Genomic DNA, 18291 nt, shown 5'->3' on the forward strand with positions numbered 1-18291 from the left:
AAGACAGGGGAAGGGGGAGTAATATAGTCCATTTCTGACTGCAGAAGTTGGACTAATCAGTCTGCTGTGATTCAATACAAGAGCTAAATATTGTAGTTGAACGTTTTAAAATGAAAGTTTTTCATATCAACATCAACAGACGTCCAGTTTATTTAAACATGTAAAGACTGGGTTTTAATGGTCATCTTTCTCTGCCATTGAGGAGACCTGATATCTGGTCCATTTTGACTGGGAGAAACTGGCAGTAAATGGTCGCTCGTGACTGGTCCCAGCCTCTCCCATTCAAAACAGACTGGACATCCCTTCTGTCAATGGCAACCAATGAGTTAAGCACTGAAGCAAGAAGAAGTTGGTAAAATGTCCTAAACATTAATATTTTAGGAGAGTATCTGGTGGGTTAAAATAAAAAGGATTATTTTAGTATTCTTTAAGCAAATATATCTTAACCCTAAAGGGCCTGAAAACAGCAGCAGCAGCTAATATTTATGTGACAAACATAGTCGCGGAAATTGCACCTTTATCACATGAGGAAAACAGCAAGACACCATTCTAGGAAGGAAGTGTGTGGAACTCTGGCTGCACATTTGTCATTCCCAGACTGCGAAAGGACAAAAGTATTAACACCTGTTAGTGGTTCTCTCACCAATTCTGTCCAATTTTGTGATCGCAGTTTGTCATGGTTCACTATAAAAAGCAGTGACTGAAAAATACAGAAACATGTGATCTTTTTTTTCATACAGGCAATCTAAAATGAGGATAAAATCCCAGACAAAAACACCTTTATATAACTGTAACAGCCAGAAGTTCCAATACTTCTGTCCACGTGTCAAGAGGAAACAGACCTCCGTCTCATTGGGGAAAAAAGTGCCATTGCTAAATCGAGAACTCTTTAACTATGCCTCAGTTTTGTTTTGTGTTTGAAGCAAAACCCCTTTAAGGTGACCCGAAATTCGCCTGAAACGTTGAAGCGAAATATTTTATAAAGGGCTTCTATATCACATTAGGACACTAAAAGAGATGCTCAATATTATCCTATCTTACCTTAGCAAAGGAATTCCGAGGGCTGCCATTGAAACGGTAGCTCGAGGGTTAACGCCAATGCATTCCGAGTCCATTTTAAACGTTTGCTTCTTTTTCTCCATCAGCCCAGGTGAACCAGCGTCATCACCGTGGTGTACTCGTGCTGCAGACAGTCCGTGTCGTCGTCGCACAGCGTGTAGTCGTCTTTGACGATGCGGTCGCAACCGATCTCGCCGTTGCCGAAAAGGCCGAAGAGCGGAACTCCGGGGAAGACTTTCCGGAAGGCGTCGGCCTCCACGTTGCGCTGGTTGTTGTAGTAATTCTGGCCCCGGCCTACGCAAGCGAACATGAAGCCCAGGGTGTTCCTCTCCGGGATGTTGGCGGCTTTTAGCCTGCGGATGGTGGATTCGGCCTCCTTGGGGGTGCTGACGTCCTGGTCCAAGAGCACTGAGGCGCCCTGCACTTTGGGACCGCTGAGGGCCAGACCCACCATTCCGTATCCGCCTCGGCCACAACTGCACAAAGTGGCAATGTTGTTAAAGATGGAGCAACGCAAGCTGAGCTTATCAACCTAAAATATTGGCAGTGACAGACATTTTCGCATTGTAATTCCTCAGGAGTGGACTTTGTTCTAATAGCCAACCGACAATCATGTAAATAGCAGCGATGATACAAAAGGTGATGATTGGTTGAGCCCATTTCAACCAATCCAGATGCTTTCATGGCCTCACAGAGCTTCCAAAACAAACTCATTTATGTAGCACTAAAGCAACGATACATGTGTAAAGCGACGGATTTCAAATGAATTGCAATAATTTGATGGATTAATCAAGAAACATTAATGTGGTGGTCAATTCATTTCATTTTCATGTGTGTGCAGTCGATTGGTCGCCGTTCTTTTGGTCGCGGTCTTTTGGTTGCCCCGACCGCGACAACGGACGACCAAAAGACCGGCGACAAAACAAGGTAAAACAACACAGTCTATGCATCAATAAAAGCCAACAATGGCCATGAGCAGTTTCACTGAGCCGACGTGCGAGTGTATAAGAGTTTGTATGTACATGAGTTGTCCCCTTAGGAAGGTTCTCCAACAAAAAAACAATAAAAGTCCGGGAAATTTGGAGCTTTTCTTTAGCCTAATAATTACTAGGGCATTAAGTATAACTAAATCAGGGGTGTCAAACCGGTCCTCAAAGGGTCACAGTGGGTGGAGGTTTTCATTCCAACTCAACAAGAGGATACCTTTTGCAAGTGTAATCAGTTAATTAAAGTCAGGTGTTACTTATTTTGGAAGACACCTGATTGGTTAAAATGTCGGCACTGGATCGGTTGGAACAAAGACCAGGACCCACTGCGGCTCTCGGCGGAATCGGTTTGAGACCCATGGACTAAATAGTAATTCGCAGTTTGTATTTAGGGAATTTGAGCAACGATTTAAATGGTAATTATCACTTACCTTCCGGGCGACCAATCGACCGTGTACCGCAAAATATGTCCAACTCAAATGGATATTCATAAATGTACTGTAACATCTACTGCATTTCCTAAAAATAGTCACCAGTATTTAAATGGTTGCTGAGAAAATTTAAGATAATTTGAGATATTGCATCTTCCAACAGTCCTTTCTGGTAAATAGTGAATAAACGCCCCTTTCTGCTACATAAGAAAACACAACGTCATTTCTTACCAGAGCCTGGTGGGAAAGGAACTTTCGACAAGTCCGCCCGCGATGAGAGCTTTGCTTTTGGCCAGAGGCTCCAGGATTTCGTTGAGGAAGCGCGCACCTCCAGATTTGTAAACCTCGTAGACAAACAGGAGCACCACGCGCAACTCTGGGTTGTCGATTAGTCCTATTGGCACAAGCCCGTTGCAAAATTGAACAGATGTCAGAAGACATTAGGCTTCTGCGGTGGCTCCAGAGTCCCTGCTTACCCGCTTCCTTCATAGCGCTGGTGGAGAGGGAATTCTGGCAGAAGTGTAAAGGCTTGATCTTAACGCCCTCCATGCTTGGAAACATGATGGCAAAGCCGGCCTCGCCTTCCTGGTGTTCCTCCGGAGGCCTGGAGTGAGAGCCCGTTGGCGTTACTGTGAACACATACACAAATATGTTGTTAACATATGTTGTCGCAACTCAAACTGTGACATGAACATAGTGTAAACTTTTCTACACACGGCTCCCAAATGTCAAAAATCCTATTTTGTGGATAAAGAGAATTTTCAGATTTTGTGACCCTTTTCTTCGTGGCATTTACCAGCGACGAGTACAAAAACGTGTGCGGTCTTTTGGTCGCCCAGACCGCGACAACGGGGGACCAAAAGACCGGCGACCAAAAAAACGGCGACAAAACAAGGTAAAACTACACGGTCTACGCATCAATAAAAGCCAACAATGGCCATGAGCAGTTTCACTGAGCCGACGTGTGAGTGTAGAAGAGTTTGTATGTACATGCGTTGTCCCTTTAAGAAGCTACGTCAGTCAGGGTCTTAACAAGTTCTCCAACAAAAAACAATAAAAGTCCGGGAAATTTGGAGCTTTTCTTTAGCCTAATAATTAATAGGGCATTAAGTATGACTAAATAGTAATTCGTAGTTTGTATTTAGGGAATTTGAGCAACGATTTCAATGGTAATTATCAATAACCTTCCGGGCGACCAAAAGACCGGCGACCAATCGACCGTGTACCGTACAAAAATGAAGCCCAATATTATCTAATTTGCTAATGATTTTCAAATACTTTCCTTGTTTCAATAGTGAATTCTTGCAAGGGAGGGAAAAGTTCAACATGTTTATTTTTTTCATATAAATTAAAAAAAACATTGCTTGATTTTTAAAAATATTTTTTGTGGTTTTTATATGAAATGTGTATTGGCATAGTAAACTAATGATTATTTGTAGTATTCGGCAGCTGTCTCCATGTTTTTCTTCCAACATGTTTGTGCTTAATAAAATAAAAGATGAAAAAGTGTCTTGTTTTCCATGTACATAAGATACTCAATCTCCTCTTTGAAACACAGAATTTTGTTGTTGCGCTAAAGAAAGCGTGTATAACAGAAAGCGTTACATGCGGGTATTTGCACTCTGCGGATCATTTTTCATTGGCCTGCAGTCTATAACCAACATGCATAAATAACTTGTACTCCGGGCTATGGGGAAACCTATTACATGTCATCTCAGCCTTCATACATTGCAATACATAATCCAATCACAAATTTCCTCCAATTGAATTAGAGGCTAAGCGACCCGGCGCTGACCCCCCCAGCGGCAATATCACCAATAAATGAGTGTTATGGCAAACAGCCGGGGCCACCATTAGACCTGATCGACGACCGCGGCCTGACAAGCCATCATCCCCGCCGAGGAGAGCCTGGCTGATGGAGAGTCACTTCTTTGCACGCTTGTGATTATGTGGAGAAATGGTCGGCGTGGGGAGCTGGAGACAAGACTATCTATCAGGGGGGGAGGGGTTCCGGAATAGGCAGGGACGTGCCAGCCCTCCTTGTGACACGGCACGGGTGGATTAATACCGACAGTTGGCATGGAAACCCGATTGACACCACCAGTGATTGTCTTCTGGGTTGTTGTTTTTTTTCAAACTAACGTGATGTGACAAAACCCGGGAAAAAAAGTAGGCAACTTTCAAGATATGTTATGCAAACAAGCATAACATAAGTTTGATGACCTGCTAATTTTAAAGCGAAATTTTCAGAAATGTTGTTTTCCTTATGGCTGGTCTTGTCAGACAAAAGTTTAGTTTGACATCACAAAAGAAAGCTTAATAATAAATACGACAAATATACAAAATATTTTTAGAAGAGGTAAAACAAAGAAACAAAATGTTAAAAAAAAGCTCAGGCCTTGGACATCATTGGTATTGAACATTAATTTTGATGGTTTCAGAAGAATATGACATTCAAGCACTCCAAATGTATTTTGTACTCTGAATGAGATTGTAAAGTACGCATAAAGTTCATTTTAAAACACGGGTGAAAACATTTAGGACCGTGATTTCCTTTCCAATGTTTAATACATTTGTATTAAACATACAAAGGAATTGATTGTACAAGTGTTGGCGTCTTTGAGACAAAAAAGAAGCAAACTTACGGACGATGCCCGGTGTGGTAATGCCCAGGACACTACAATTCCTCGGAAAGACCGAAGTGACCTCTTCGACTGGACTGTGGCGGCTCCTTTTTGCTTTGGGGGAAAAATGGAATGAAAATCTTCTACCTGGATCATATGTATCAAGTATGCAACAAAATTGTCCTATAATATTATATACACACATTTCTTTTGTCTATGACAGTAAAAAGGAACCTTGAAGGTCTCGCAGTCCATGATTGCTAGAACCATTTTGGGGAGGAGAAACACTTTCTGCAAATATAATAAGTGCATGTGTTAAATCACAAATACTTTTTAGTACATCATTGTCCAATGAGGCGACCCAAGTGGTTAGCATGTCGGCCTCACAGTTGTGGGGTCGAGAGTTCGATCCCAGGTAGGTCCTTACTGTGTGGAGTTTGTATGTTATGTCGTCAAACGTGTGTTTGTGTTAACTTTACCTTCACCTCCTCATACAGGGTGTTGCAGAGGGCATGCACCTCCGTGTTGGAGGGTCCACAGGCCGACACCCACGTCATCTGCTGCTGAGTTCTCAAAACTCTCCGGGCACAGTTGCTCCATAGCCTGCATACACTTTGGAAGGGAACCACACCAACACGTATTATTATTTCTTAAGGAAATACACCCCGCAGACAAGTGATTAAAAGGAACACATTTCGGGTTCAATTGACACCAGAAATATATCCCCGATATATCATTATATAGACATTATCGGATAATGTCTATAATACTAATAGTTTCACTTCCCCTTAGCCATGTTGAACGCCCGTCGAGTTTCCTACTTCGGGGAGAAATGTTTTCATACCTTGCAATTTTTAGGAGCGATTTTGTCGGCACGAAGGTAAGAATTCGCTCGACGACCTCCACAACGTTGCTCAGTACGTAAGTGGCCTTGCTGTCTGGTGTAGAGGTGTCTAAATCGGTGTTATTGTCCATTTTCTCTGTCCAAAATTGGATAAAATGTACACAAGATTCTCCGCTGTAGTTTCACATTTGACCCGGAACACCTAAAAACAGGGACGTTAGCAGAAACACTGCCCCTTGTGGTCGGGGGGAATTTAACATCAAATGATGTCCTAGTGACCTAGTCTAAATGGATTGAGACAAGTTTCGCATCCAAGTGTTGAATAAATCCATTATCTTTTTTAACCCTTTACAGAGCACTTATTTAACTGATTAGCTACCATTGAAGGTGCTAGACGTCCAAACCTGTAGGGTGGCAATGTCGTGGCATTCCAAGAGTTAAATACTATGATTTTTTGGTCAATGTTACTCAGGACCCTAACCAGTGTGTATTTCTGTTTTTATTCATTTTATTTTACTTTTAGCATAATAATAAAAACAACAACAATAATAATAATAACAATAATAATAACAACAATAATAATATAATAAAAATAAAATAATAAAGCTTCCAACTTCACAATCTTGACCTCAAACTTTATTTTGCGTATTTTTGCTATTATCAATTTGAAGAAGCAGGGCAGGGGGCACAAAAGATAAAAGATGAAATTCCGATGATTTCATTTACTTCTTGCTTAACTCAGCATCAGGATGACATTTGAAACCTGTCATAAGGAGAATCTTTTATGACATGATGTTAAACATTGATGAGGACAAACTATGGCTACTAAAGGGGAAAAGCCTTTAATACATAACCGGTTATTTGTTGTCTCTATTTAGGTGCACAAGCCTGGGTGACAGCGTGCATATTTCCTTCCAAGGAGCTGCTCGGCTTCTCTTATTGAAGTCGCTCGAGTATTTAGATTGAGATGAAGACATGAACGTTTCTTGGCTTTGAGGCTCTTAATGGTGAGTTAACACCAACTCAGTAGAAGGACGATGACCTCAAATCGAAGTTAAATTCTCGAAAAAGTTGCTGACAAACACTTATGAGCCCTTGAAATATCAAATACTACTATACATCGCACTTAAAGGCTCACTCATTAGAAAGGAGTGACATCGATTTTGTCCTTTTGCGCCTCCCAGGGGCAACACTTGGAACTGCAGCCAGAGATGAAGACATTGCCCTGAAGGTCAACCTAACTCTGTCAAAAAAGAAAATCTGTTAAAATGGAGTTGGGATCGCCTGTCAGGAAAGCTTCCACCTGCATGTGCAAATAAGGTGAGCGCACACATTGCCCCATTCTATAAACATTTTGCTAACACGCAAAAAATCTGGTCGATATCGAGATCGAAATGCCTCGTGATCTGCATTCAAATCTCTATCATCACTACAGGCCAGATTGTACATATCCTGATGCTCACTTTTGTTTTACTCCCCCAAAAACAGGAGAAATCGATGTTTACAATAACATGAAAGGCATCTGCAATTCAGTGAGTTGAGGATTGTCTAAAATACATTTTTAGTTGGAATGTCTCCTCCCATAGCAAGGAACCCCTGACAGACCATCGAAACTACCAGTTTGTTAGCATTTGTATTTGTGTAGGATGCGGTATTCTAACCGGGCTCATCTGCTGAACTGCAACTCCACAATTAGGCCTTGTTGTCACTAAATAGAATAAACAATTTTACAAGAATACACTACTGTTCAAATAAAACCATACTTCTAGCAATAGATTTGATCACTTTATTCATGATTTTGACATGACCATGAAATACCAATAGATTTTATCCATTTTATTCCTAATTTTAACATGACTAAACAATGAAAGAATGTGATTTCAATGTGCAAAATATTATATTGGTGTACATTCAAGCAAGTGATAAATACAAGTGGCAAAAACAGTGATTACAACACCCAAGAACCAACAAACTAAACAGTCCATCTGCTTATGATTATTTTTCCCAGAAAAAAAGTGCTTGTTTTCTCACCAAATAAAGATACAGTGAATGTTGTTTCTTCATGATGTCTGAGGAAAAAATGTTGTGCCAGAGCCAGTCACGATATTGGCCAAAAGTTACAGATCTCCCTTAGAGTCTGATCCAGCAACTGCTTTACAATCATGTCCTCTTCTTTAGCGTGAGCGAGTTTATCTGTTAATATAGTAAGGCTGTGTTAACATCTCTTCAAACAAAAGTGCAAACACATACAGGAAGCTGACAACAAGCAGTATTTTTGTATCATAGTGACTATTTCAAAATTTAGTTATAGGCAGGGCGGTACAGGCAATTTGTTGACCACCTAAACAGGATTGAAGATTTCCAGAGACAATTGACAGGATGGTTTTGGTTAGAATGCTGGGTTATTTGGTATTAGCAATTAACAGAGGATTGGATGAATCCTCCTGGAACAACTCCAAGATGAGATTATTCCGTCTATTTTTAAATTTATGACAGATTCATGAAAGAAGCCAATTCAGATAACTTTTCAGGGTCTGACCTTCAACCGAAAAGTCGACAAAGCCCTACTATTGTTAGTAGTGTAAAACGTGAATTAAAAAAAATACAATTATACAAATTAAATACACTACAAGGCCTAGATTTTTAATGTGTAAACAGTTTGATGCCTTCAACACATCCCAAGACGATGGGACGGGAACAACAAGAAATGTTAGAAATGATTATAAACATTGTGTATAATATAGTAGCATGCCTCAAAGGCTGATTGGTTAACTAGCATGTGCAAAAGTTCCAAAAACATTTGAAGAATTTGAGGAAAGTCCATATCAATAAATTTGAAGAATCTGAGGAAATGTAAGATGTTAAGTTCGATGTAAAAAAAACTAGCACCTGTGAGGGTTCATGTCGGAGATATTGTCCATAGCACGAATAACTCGCCCATCTGTATAGGACTAGGCGGCATAAACGGTTCTGGAGAAAATTATGCCATCCAAGCAACAGCTTTTTCAGCGATGCCCCTTTTTATTTCAGCAAGAAAATGTTAGGAAATGCATAGTGCATTATAACGCACAACATACAACAGCAAAGACCTGAGCTTTTGAGCAACTTAATTTGTGCGTCAAGCAAGAATGGGCAATCATTCTACCTACTAAGATTCAACAATAAGTGTCATCCGTTCTAAATTGCACGTTGCTATTAAAAAATAAAAATCAGTAAAATGTGTACCAAAGGGACAGAAACATTAAATATTTGACTTTGTAGTGTACCCACCTGAATAAAAGTTTGAAAGAATTGGCAAATACGCGTGTTGTTGATGTGAGTCTGTACTTTAAAATTAAAGCATGCCTATCGATACAATTCGAAAACGCTTTTTCTCCTGTTGGGTGACTATGATTGGCTCTGTGCACCAGATATGGTGGGCTGGCTCGTTGCATTTAAAAAGGTGGGGGGCATTTGTGAGAAGGACATTGTAAGTAAGGCCTCACGCCTCATTTAAGGCTACTCGCAGCTCGTTGGTGAGAAGACGGTTTTTTTCACGCTGCTTGTAAAGATGGTCTTGACAGTCAGAAGGCATTTGAGAGAGAGGAAAAGAGACAGAAGGCAGGTTAGTAGCTAAAATCTAAAGAATGCAGAGGATAGTTACTAGCATTAGAAACTTTTGGTCCTTGTGAACCAGCTGACAGTGGATCTCAACCATGAAAAGCGGCACTTCACATACATACTCACTTTACCCTCCAATCTAAGCAGTAATTGTGGCAAAACCTGGGAATATTTGGGGGCCACCCAATCGCAGGGCACAAGGAGATGGACAAACATCGATGCTCACATTCATACCTAGGGCCAATTTAGAGTCTCCAACCAGCCTATCCTGCATGTTTTTTGGGATGTGGATGTGGGAGGAAACCGAAGTACCCGGAGAAAACTCATGGAAGCCCAGGGAGAACATGTAAACTTCACAGTGTGGAAGAAACGGAGATTGAACCCTTGACCCCAGAACTGTGAGTCTGACACGCTAACAACTCGCAACTGGATGCACTTGCTCCCCTTTTCAGTCACTCAAGTCACCCCAATATTACCATCTAATAGCAATATCAAAATTAGCATTCAGAGTTGAATCTAAGATGAGAAAGTGAGCCGCTAAATTTAAAACGGTTCAATTAAAATACCAATGAAATGGCTGAATATGTTAAACTACATTGGTGAAAAAGTTAAGTGAAACACTTATTAGTTATATTTCAAAGTACAGCCCTATTTCTATTTAGTATTTAGAGAGCAAGGTGGGCCCAGACAATTACAAAAACCACACTGCATTTTTTAACATTTTCCTGAATTAATTTCATTTGACTAAAGGCATTTCTTACATTGTGGCATATTCCCCCATCGTAAATAAAATCCTTATCTATCACTTTGCGTGTATTGGTAAACACAACGTAATGTATAGCTTAAAAATTGCTAACATTTTACTCCGGCTCCAAGAATGTGAATAAGTGAGGTCAAGAAAATCACCTTATTATTCTTCAGGTCTAGATAAATGTCAGAGAAAGTAATTTACACTCAATTTAGAAGAGTCCTAATTTTACAGGACTACTATCCAGAATTAATCCTCCCACACAGAAAATGAAAGAGGAGCTTTGGAGTTTATTCAAAAGCTACTCGACAAAATAAATGAAAAACATAGACAAACAAAAATAAAAATGGACAAGCAGGAGTGAGGATTGTAGGAGGAAGAAGGGTAAAAGAGTTGACAGATGGAAGAATTTTTATTTTACATCATAGTAAAACGGTTCAAAAGGTGTGCATGACAGATGAATGAATGGGCAGTGATGGCAGCAAAATGGGCCCAGAAGTGTAAGGAACGTGACAATAGAGGGCAGAGTACAGAAAAGTAGAGCAGATGCTGCGCCGGACAGAAATAACCACGTTCAACCACTGGGTGGCTTCTGTGATGTACAGAATTAGCTGTAGAAGGACAAAGAGAAACAAAAAGAATTTGAAGAAGAAAAAAAGACAAAACGTAGAAGCATGCAGAATGGAGAAAATGGATGCAGGAATGAGGGATTGGGAACCTGGCACTTTTGCGACAAGACTGAAACGTGCTAATGTTAGTAGGCAAGGCCGCAATGTAATTTGAATATTGTTGAAAAGTTGGCTGATAATACTTATGTAGTTCATTTTTGTGTGTGAAATGATTCCATGAAAAAATACAAGTAAAATTGCATTTACATTTTGTAAATGTGTTAATATGTGAGATGTTACTCCGCTCACAATTGAAAGCAAGCACTCGAGTGCTACTACAGGCTGAAGGCTGTCCCCCCTACTGGCTGATTCCTAACCTACAGTCGTGAGTTGAGACCTTCAGGCTGTTAAAAAGTGCATCGGGAGCCTTACAAACACAAACTAACCACAGGGAGGAGCTAAGTCTTGTTATAGTGGTCAAAGAAAAGCTGGAAGTAGGAAGACTACACTACTAAAAAAAGAAGAGGAAAACTGCACACACAAACATGCGTGACGTTGAATTACATGGAAGTCATGTCGTTGAGGGCGTGGTCCAGCTCCTCACTGATGGCCTTGTATTTCAGTTTCTGGGCATACAGCTCATCTAAAGTGGAATATTATTACCAAGGGGGTGGATCGGATTGAGACAAACAAAAGGGGGAATAAAAAATTAAATTAAATGAAGTCAGCAAACAGTGACAAAAAAAAGACTAAATGAAGAGACTGTGGAAGGATGCAATGCAGAAGTGGGAAAATAACAGCTGCATAGGTCGTGATAGATTCCAGAGGAGTCATAGAGAACGAGTGCCGTCCGACACCTGCTGGCCATGAACAGCCACCGAATCGAAATGTCAGACTCTGGCGGCGTAGCGGCCCTCGCGATAAACCGTTGAAAAACGTGGCGTGCGTATACAAGTGTTCTGGCACTGTATTACGTTTCAAAGAGTGACCAGTAAGACTCAACTCCGGGTTCTTAAATGGCTGATAAGATTTAAAATAAATGGATTCATACCCTCTAGGTCATCAATGGTCTTTTCAAGCTTGGCGACTGATCTCTCAGCAAACTCGGCACGCGTCTCAGCCTGGAAGAAGTTAAGAAAGCAGAAACGCATTAGCACTCTTCATTCACAAAGTGGGCAACTTCTACACAGAAAAAAAAGTTTGCAGAACTTGACATTTGAAGTTTCACATGAATTTTCAAGTTTTGATGGAAAACTAAAATTAAAAAATGTTTAAAAATCAAGTTAATTCCTTAAACTCAAAATGACAACATTAAGTACTTGTGTAAGGTCAGTTAAATTAGGTAAGGACTTGCATCAAAAAGTTTAATTTCTACATTTTAAGTAAACTGGACTTGGATTTAAGTAAATATATAACAACTAGCGTCAAGTGGGCATTGAACGCGGGCGGACACATTAGCAGCAAAACGTGTCTAGTTCACTCAGAAATTGCCCACAAACTTGCTAAAGCAAGTTAAACGTTAACTTGGAAAAATGAGTTACGAAAACCTTAAGTTAACATGACTTATTGAAACTTGTATGTTTTTTACAGTGTTCAAAACAGTAGATTGTGGCCTTTCAAAGGACAAAAAGAGTCAGTTGGCAAGATAAACTGACCCATGACTCACTCACTAGAAGGCAGTTTGATAAAACAGCAAAGGGTAAAATACTAAATATACACATTACCCACATATGTTAAAACAAAGAATTATTTTTAAAAATAACATTTTTTAATCAAAAAAAATGTTTGCCAGTTGTGCCTCCTCACCTCCTTCAGCTTGTCTGTAAGAACCTTGATCTCCTCCTCGTACTTGTCCTCCTTCTGTGAGTACTGTGTTTAGACACACAAGGGAGGAAAAATATGACTGTCACGATACCACAAAGTACTTCACTCATATCATATTTTGCCATTCTTCACTCCTGCATACTTACCTTCTCTGCCTGAGCCTCCAGAGACTTGAGGTTGTTCTGCACGGTCTTCAGCTCCTCCTCAAGCTCAGAGCATTTGCTGCAGTTTTATAGTTTGTTTGGAAAATATAGCACGATGGTCATGAAACGATACGACAACCACGCTTTTTTTTGCTTAGGTTTCATACCTCTCATTCAACTCAGCGCGCTCCTCTGTACGTTCCAAATCACTCTCAATGATCACAAGCTTACGGGCCACCTGAAGTCAGACATGCAAGTCCGGTTAGAACGTTTGCCAGAAGTCCCGCAGTTGAGAAACTCGCCTCCTCGTATTTGCGATCGGCCTCCTCAGCGATGTGTTTGGCCTCCTTCAGCTGGATCTCCTGCAGTTCCATCTTCTCCTCATCCTTCATGGCCCTGTTCTCAATAACCTTCATGCCTCTGAGGAGACACACGTGTGACGATTCGGTTAAAACCCGAGCGACGACAGCAGACTTGAAACATTTCTCCACATCAGTGTTTGTGTCATATAAACAAATGACAACATGACACATTTCATAATAATGAAATCATGGTGCTATAGAGAAAATGTTCAATAATTTAAATTAAAATCACCATGTGATTGTGCACACCAAGCAATTCTAAGTCAATAAAACATCGGTGGAATTTATACAGTATGCAGCCCAAAAAAATATTGCCCAAAAATGCTAATAATCAGTTATAGCTCAAATATATTGAGTATTTGCAACTAAAAACATTATTTAAAAATTCATTGCAAGATTTATTAATCCTTGATGTACAGCAAAAAGCGATCCTACCTTTACAAGAGTTACTTTCTCACAGAATTTAGTGTTTTTGGTTTGTTTCTTTTGCATGTAGCATGAAAATGGCTCGGGATTGGAGTTCAGAATGTTAAAATGAATTAAGCAGTAGTGGACAGACACTAAATGAAGACAGAATAGTTTTAAGAGTAGAAGAAATATCAAATGCATACCAGACATTTAGGCGCTTGGTCAACATACAAGAATAATACACCAACTATATATATATTTTTAAACTCATTTAACACTTTTCATTGCCTTCCATTGATATTGACAGCCATCCAGGTATTTAAACTGTGAGAACTGTCTGTGAACGGTCAGGTTTCAGAGCCGTTCACGAGACTAGACCAATCCATTTAGTGAATGATCAATGGCAGCCAATTAGGTAAGCGAATGCCCTTTAAGGAGTCCAATTTAAAAACAAAAAAAACTTCCTGTACAAAATAATTGTCACTTCCCCGCCAAAAACAAGGAATGCGCAAGAGGAGCGCATTTTCATCTATTTAAAACTCTAATTACGCTAGAAATGTGTTTTCTTTTCAATTTGACGGTCTCCAAATCTAAACAAACCTATGTGGATTCTACTTTTGCACAAACCTTTCTGTATCTGACCTAAAAGGGCGCAGAGCGGTGGTCCCAAAAGTGCACCCACCCACCTCTCGCTCTCATCTGCAGCCTTCTCAGCCTCCTCCAGCTTGGTCAGCGCCGTGGCCAGACGCTCCTGGGCACGATCCAACTCCTCCTCAACCAGTTGGATACGTCTGTTCAAGGAGGCCACGTCGCCCTCAGCCTGAAAAAACAAAATCCAAAATCAATCAGATGCATTTCCATGCTGGTAATAATAAACCAATTTTTTAAAATTGTGCAATCCTGCAGCCTCCAAACAAATCTTGGGCGTGGTAAGGGATGCAGAAAAGAGGGTGCGGCGGCTGGAAAATACAATGCATTATGTGTGATTTAAACATTGAACCATGCACGAGGTCCTAAATCATAACTTCTGTAGCCTACATGAGATGATCAGTAGTAAAAATTAAGGTTTATTTCGCATATGGAGGAACCTGTCGTGGCTATATGACTTATTACAGGGCGGTTTCACCACGCTAATAGTGATGAGGGCTGGGCTTCAGCTACCCTACGGTACGCGTGCGTTTTTACTGGTCATAAAGCACTCTGTCTGGGCCTAACCGCCACGCTTTTTGACCAGATTTACGCTTAATGCCGTCGGCAGCCTAAACACTAATTGACTTAAATCATTAGCGTCGGCTTACTGCTTCCCTTGCGGTCCTCTCCAGGTTGAGTTCCCGCTGGAGGAAGGCTGCCCGGTCCTCCGCCGCATCCGCCTGCTCTTGTAACATCTTGATTTTCTTCTTGACCGCTTCCAAGGAGCTTCCACCTGCCATGCTTGCGCCCCGGTTGGCGTTCGTGCACTTGCGGCTAAAAGTCGGGCTCTCGTTCGGGTCGGTATCGGTAAAAAAAAGGCGCCGCCGTCCGTCGGACACGAGATGCGGCGTGTTTGATCCCTGCCCCCACCGCACTTTAATCAAGCCCTGATGAGGATTGGGACGTGCCGACGAACCCGGAAGTGACTGGCGTTACACGAAAATTACCATTTAAAATTATTATTAATCTCAAATAATTTAAAAATAACAGCGCTATTATTTCTATTCATTGAAATCTAAACGATAAAAAAATCAAAAAAAAAAAAAGATAAACCAAGATGGACTAATTAATATAAGATTAAAGAGGGCACCCCCTACTGGATAATTGAACGATTTTAGGAAGTTAGAAATATTATATATACTTGCTTTTGCTTTTGCTATTGATGCTGTCCATATTTTGACCTTTTTACGGACACTTCAAAGGCCATCCATTCAAAATATCAGTAAATATCAAAATATTTAGTAAATTTCCTTACAGTTGTAAAATACAGCATAGTTTTGAAATTGCATGTATAATTTGGCTTTCATCCAAACTCTAAATTGTCCATTAACGTGAATACTGTGTGCCATATAAACAGTCAAATCTACTGTTTGAGAATAAATAGTTTTGAATATCTGGGTCAGTGTCATATCGCTATATAATGCTCAAATATTTTGTGTCATTAATAAAGCAATCCTGGGATTAACAAAAACAAAAATCATCATGGTGTTCTCCTAGGTAGCACATCTGCCTCACAGATCTGAAAGTGCGCGTTGTCTATTAGTTTTCTCCAGGTACTCTGGCTTCCCTCCAACTTCCTCCAACACCCCCCAGAACATGCTTGTAAAGTTAATTGATTGAGTTGACCAACTGTACATAAATATGGATTGACTTAAAATGTTGTATCCTGAGATTAAACTTGCAAAATGTCACAACAGCGCTACTTTCCCATTAAGAACTGCTTATTTAATATGTGCATCACTATAAAGGAGGGTACACGGTCGATTGGTCGCCGGTCTTTTGGTCGCCGATCTTTTGGTCGCCGGTCTTTTGGTCGCCCGGAAGGTTATTGATAATTACCATTTAAATCGTTGCTCAAATTCCCTAAATACAAACTGCGAATTACTATTTAGTCATACTTAATGCCCTAGTAATCATTAGGCTAAAGAAGAGCTCCAAATTTCCCAGACTTTTATTGTTTTTTGTTGGAGAACTTGTTAAGACCCTGACTGACGTAGCTTCCTAAAGGGACAACGCATGTACATACAAACTCTTATACACACTCACACGTCGGCTCAGTGAGACTGCTCATGGCCATTGTTGGCTTTTATTGATGCATAGACCGTGTTGTTTTACCTTGTTTTGTCGCCGGTCTTTTGGTCGTCGGTCTTTTGGTCGCCCGTTGTCGCGGTACGGGCGACCAAAAGACCGGCGACCAATCGACCGCACACGATAAAGGAGACAACCTGTACCAACTGGGGACAAACATATATGTCACGACTCACGGCGTGGTTCAAACACGCATGTAAACACGCTCTAGTGTAACACTACACCTACACTACACTTCGTTTGATGCCATGCCATCGCCCGAGGAATGCACTCAGGAAGGCCGTAAGATGTGACCTTACCATATGCAGGACGGGCTAAATATAACATTCTCACCCACAGGTGTCTTCGCTTGATTATTGCATTGTATTGCCATTACTGCAGGGGGGTTTCATTTCAAGGTCACAAGACGGAGACCTCAACTTACATCTGTGGCTTTCTTCTCAGCCAGCTCAAGTTTTTCCTGAGCATCTTTCAGGGCTTCGGAATATTTGTCCAACTCGTCCTCAGTTGATTTCAGCTTCTTCTGCAGTGCCACCAAGTCATCTTCAAGCTAGGACAAACAGACACAGGAATACATTTTAAAGTCCTTTACTGTACATTTGTATTTCCTAAATGGATACTATCTGTATTTTTGTAGGTCCTACCAGAGAATAATGTTTTAAAAAAATTAACACTGATTTTGATGCCTTATAATAATACCCCACTAAGTGGAAAAATAGAATGGAATAAGATTACCGCATTTTCACGACTATAAGGCGCACCACATTATAAGGCGCACCCTCAATGATTGACACATTTTAATTTTTTCTTCCATATCTAAAGCACACTGCATTATAAGGTGCCCTGTCTATTTTGGAGAAAATTTAAGACTTTTAAGCGCGCCTTATAGTCGTGAAAATACGGTAATTGCTGCTAACCTGTTTGCTTCTGTCCTCAGCTGCCTTTTTATCCGACTCAGCTTGCTCAGCTCTGTCCAAGCCGTTCTCCTTGTCCAGCTTGAGCATCTGCATCTTCTTCTTGATGGCATCCATGGCTGCTTAAGTGTCGGTGCTTTGCGCGTATAGCCAAATGAAAAAAAGAAACAAGACAACCAGAGAGTGGCTTTGGTGGGAGCGTCTGAACCACACTGAATGCCAAGCTGGAGTGCGAGCTCACCCAGGTTGTTGTAAGGCAAATATGTCTTTTGGGACAGGCGGGTCACTGGACACCCAATACTTTTTTGGACACGACTGCAGCTGCTGGACAAGGCGGGACCCCTATTTTTTGCAAAAGTCTTCCCCGATTCGCTCCTCGGAGACATTTGACCATTTGTGTGACCATACTTGGGGGACTGATGTCAGTAAAGCGGCCCACCACCTCCTCCTTCTTTTCTTGCGCCACCAACACCCCTATTTCTAACACCAAGGAACATTCTGACAACAATGAATACTAGTGCTGCACAATCTGACGATATCTATACCACTAAAGGAAAATCGTGTATCGTCATATTCCTTCTTCGTCATTGTTACTATTTTATTAATTAAAAAATTCAGTCCAACTGTACAGCGCTTGAATCAATGATGCAAAACAGCCACAAAACCAGCATACCAAGGGTGCGATAAGACACCAAGACTAGGACAAAGAAATAGACATTAAGTTGGGAAATCACCAGCGAAAAACTAAGACTCATGAATTAATAAATGATGGCTTTTTAAAAACTTTTCCCATCAAATAATAAAAATATGCCATGACACCATGGCAGAGTAAACCAAGTTTTCACCAATTTCACATGAAATAAAATCTAAAAAAGTAACTTTTAAAATACAATATTTTTGATACATTTATTTATTGTTAGATCATTTGAATTGCCAGACATGACATTAGTCTGTCAATCAAT

At 40.6% G+C, this 18291-nt stretch overlaps 2 protein-coding genes and 1 long non-coding RNA gene across 8 annotated transcripts; 1 reads left to right on the plus strand and 2 right to left on the minus strand.

Moving 5' to 3' along the window:
* Positions 1-762: 762 nt before the first annotated feature.
* Positions 763-6195, minus strand: fbxo22 (F-box protein 22). The gene is made up of 7 exons (XM_077621397.1): positions 5945-6195; positions 5580-5712; positions 5304-5391; positions 5122-5214; positions 2953-3105; positions 2708-2870; positions 763-1535 (listed from the first exon to the last, which is right to left on the minus strand). Exons 1-7 carry the CDS (start codon positions 6073-6075, stop codon positions 1142-1144), a joined length of 1155 nt encoding a protein of 384 aa, XP_077477523.1. The 5' UTR covers positions 6076-6195; the 3' UTR covers positions 763-1141.
* A 622-nt stretch (positions 6196-6817) lies between these two features.
* On the plus strand, positions 6818-8007 carry LOC144070673 (uncharacterized). Its single transcript, XR_013299429.1, has 3 exons — positions 6818-6951; positions 7129-7264; positions 7433-8007. It is a non-coding gene; the product is annotated as an uncharacterized LOC144070673 (long non-coding RNA).
* Positions 7708-17782, minus strand: tpma (alpha-tropomyosin). 6 transcript variants are annotated; one of them, XM_077595081.1, is made up of 9 exons: positions 17333-17489; positions 16840-16965; positions 14324-14457; positions 13170-13287; positions 13035-13105; positions 12871-12946; positions 12707-12769; positions 11952-12021; positions 7708-8137 (listed from the first exon to the last, which is right to left on the minus strand). In XM_077595081.1, the coding sequence occupies exons 1-9, from the start codon at positions 17444-17446 to the stop codon at positions 8043-8045; spliced, it is 867 nt and encodes a 288-aa protein (XP_077451207.1). In that variant the 5' UTR covers positions 17447-17489; the 3' UTR covers positions 7708-8042. The 6 variants fall into 6 exon arrangements, with proteins under 6 accessions (XP_077451207.1, XP_077451203.1, XP_077451208.1 ...); XM_077595082.1 differs by lacking the exon at positions 7708-8137 and adding an exon at positions 8524-9499 and having other exon boundaries at positions 17333-17779; XM_077595080.1 differs by lacking the exon at positions 7708-8137 and adding an exon at positions 10563-11543 and having other exon boundaries at positions 17333-17782.
* Positions 17783-18291: the final 509 nt, after the last annotated feature.

The sequence above is a fragment of the Stigmatopora argus genome, chromosome 2 (genome assembly GCF_051989625.1).
Source record: "Stigmatopora argus isolate UIUO_Sarg chromosome 2, RoL_Sarg_1.0, whole genome shotgun sequence".
NCBI lineage: Eukaryota > Metazoa > Chordata > Actinopteri > Syngnathiformes > Syngnathidae > Stigmatopora > Stigmatopora argus.

Bases quoted from the DNA above. Each gene is read 5' to 3' on its own strand.
- fbxo22 (XM_077621397.1), bottom strand. From the start codon at position 6,075: ATGGACAATAACACCGATTTAGACACCTCTACACCAGACAGCAAGGCC. The intron at 5,713-5,944 runs GTATGAAAACAT...TCCCTTCCAAAG, and splicing joins TCGCTCCTAAAAATTGCAAG to TGTATGCAGGCTATGGAGCA. The intron at 1,536-2,707 runs GTAAGAAATGAC...CACTTTGTGCAG, and splicing joins TCCTTTCCCACCAGGCTCTG to TTGTGGCCGAGGCGGATACG.
- tpma (XM_077595081.1), bottom strand. From the start codon at position 17,446: ATGGATGCCATCAAGAAGAAGATGCAGATGCTCAAGCTGGACAAGGAG. The intron at 12,947-13,034 runs GTATGAAACCTA...ATAAAACTGCAG, and splicing joins CGCGCTGAGTTGAATGAGAG to CAAATGCTCTGAGCTTGAGG. The intron at 12,770-12,870 runs GTAAGTATGCAG...GTCTAAACACAG, and splicing joins TGGAGGCTCAGGCAGAGAAG to TACTCACAGAAGGAGGACAA.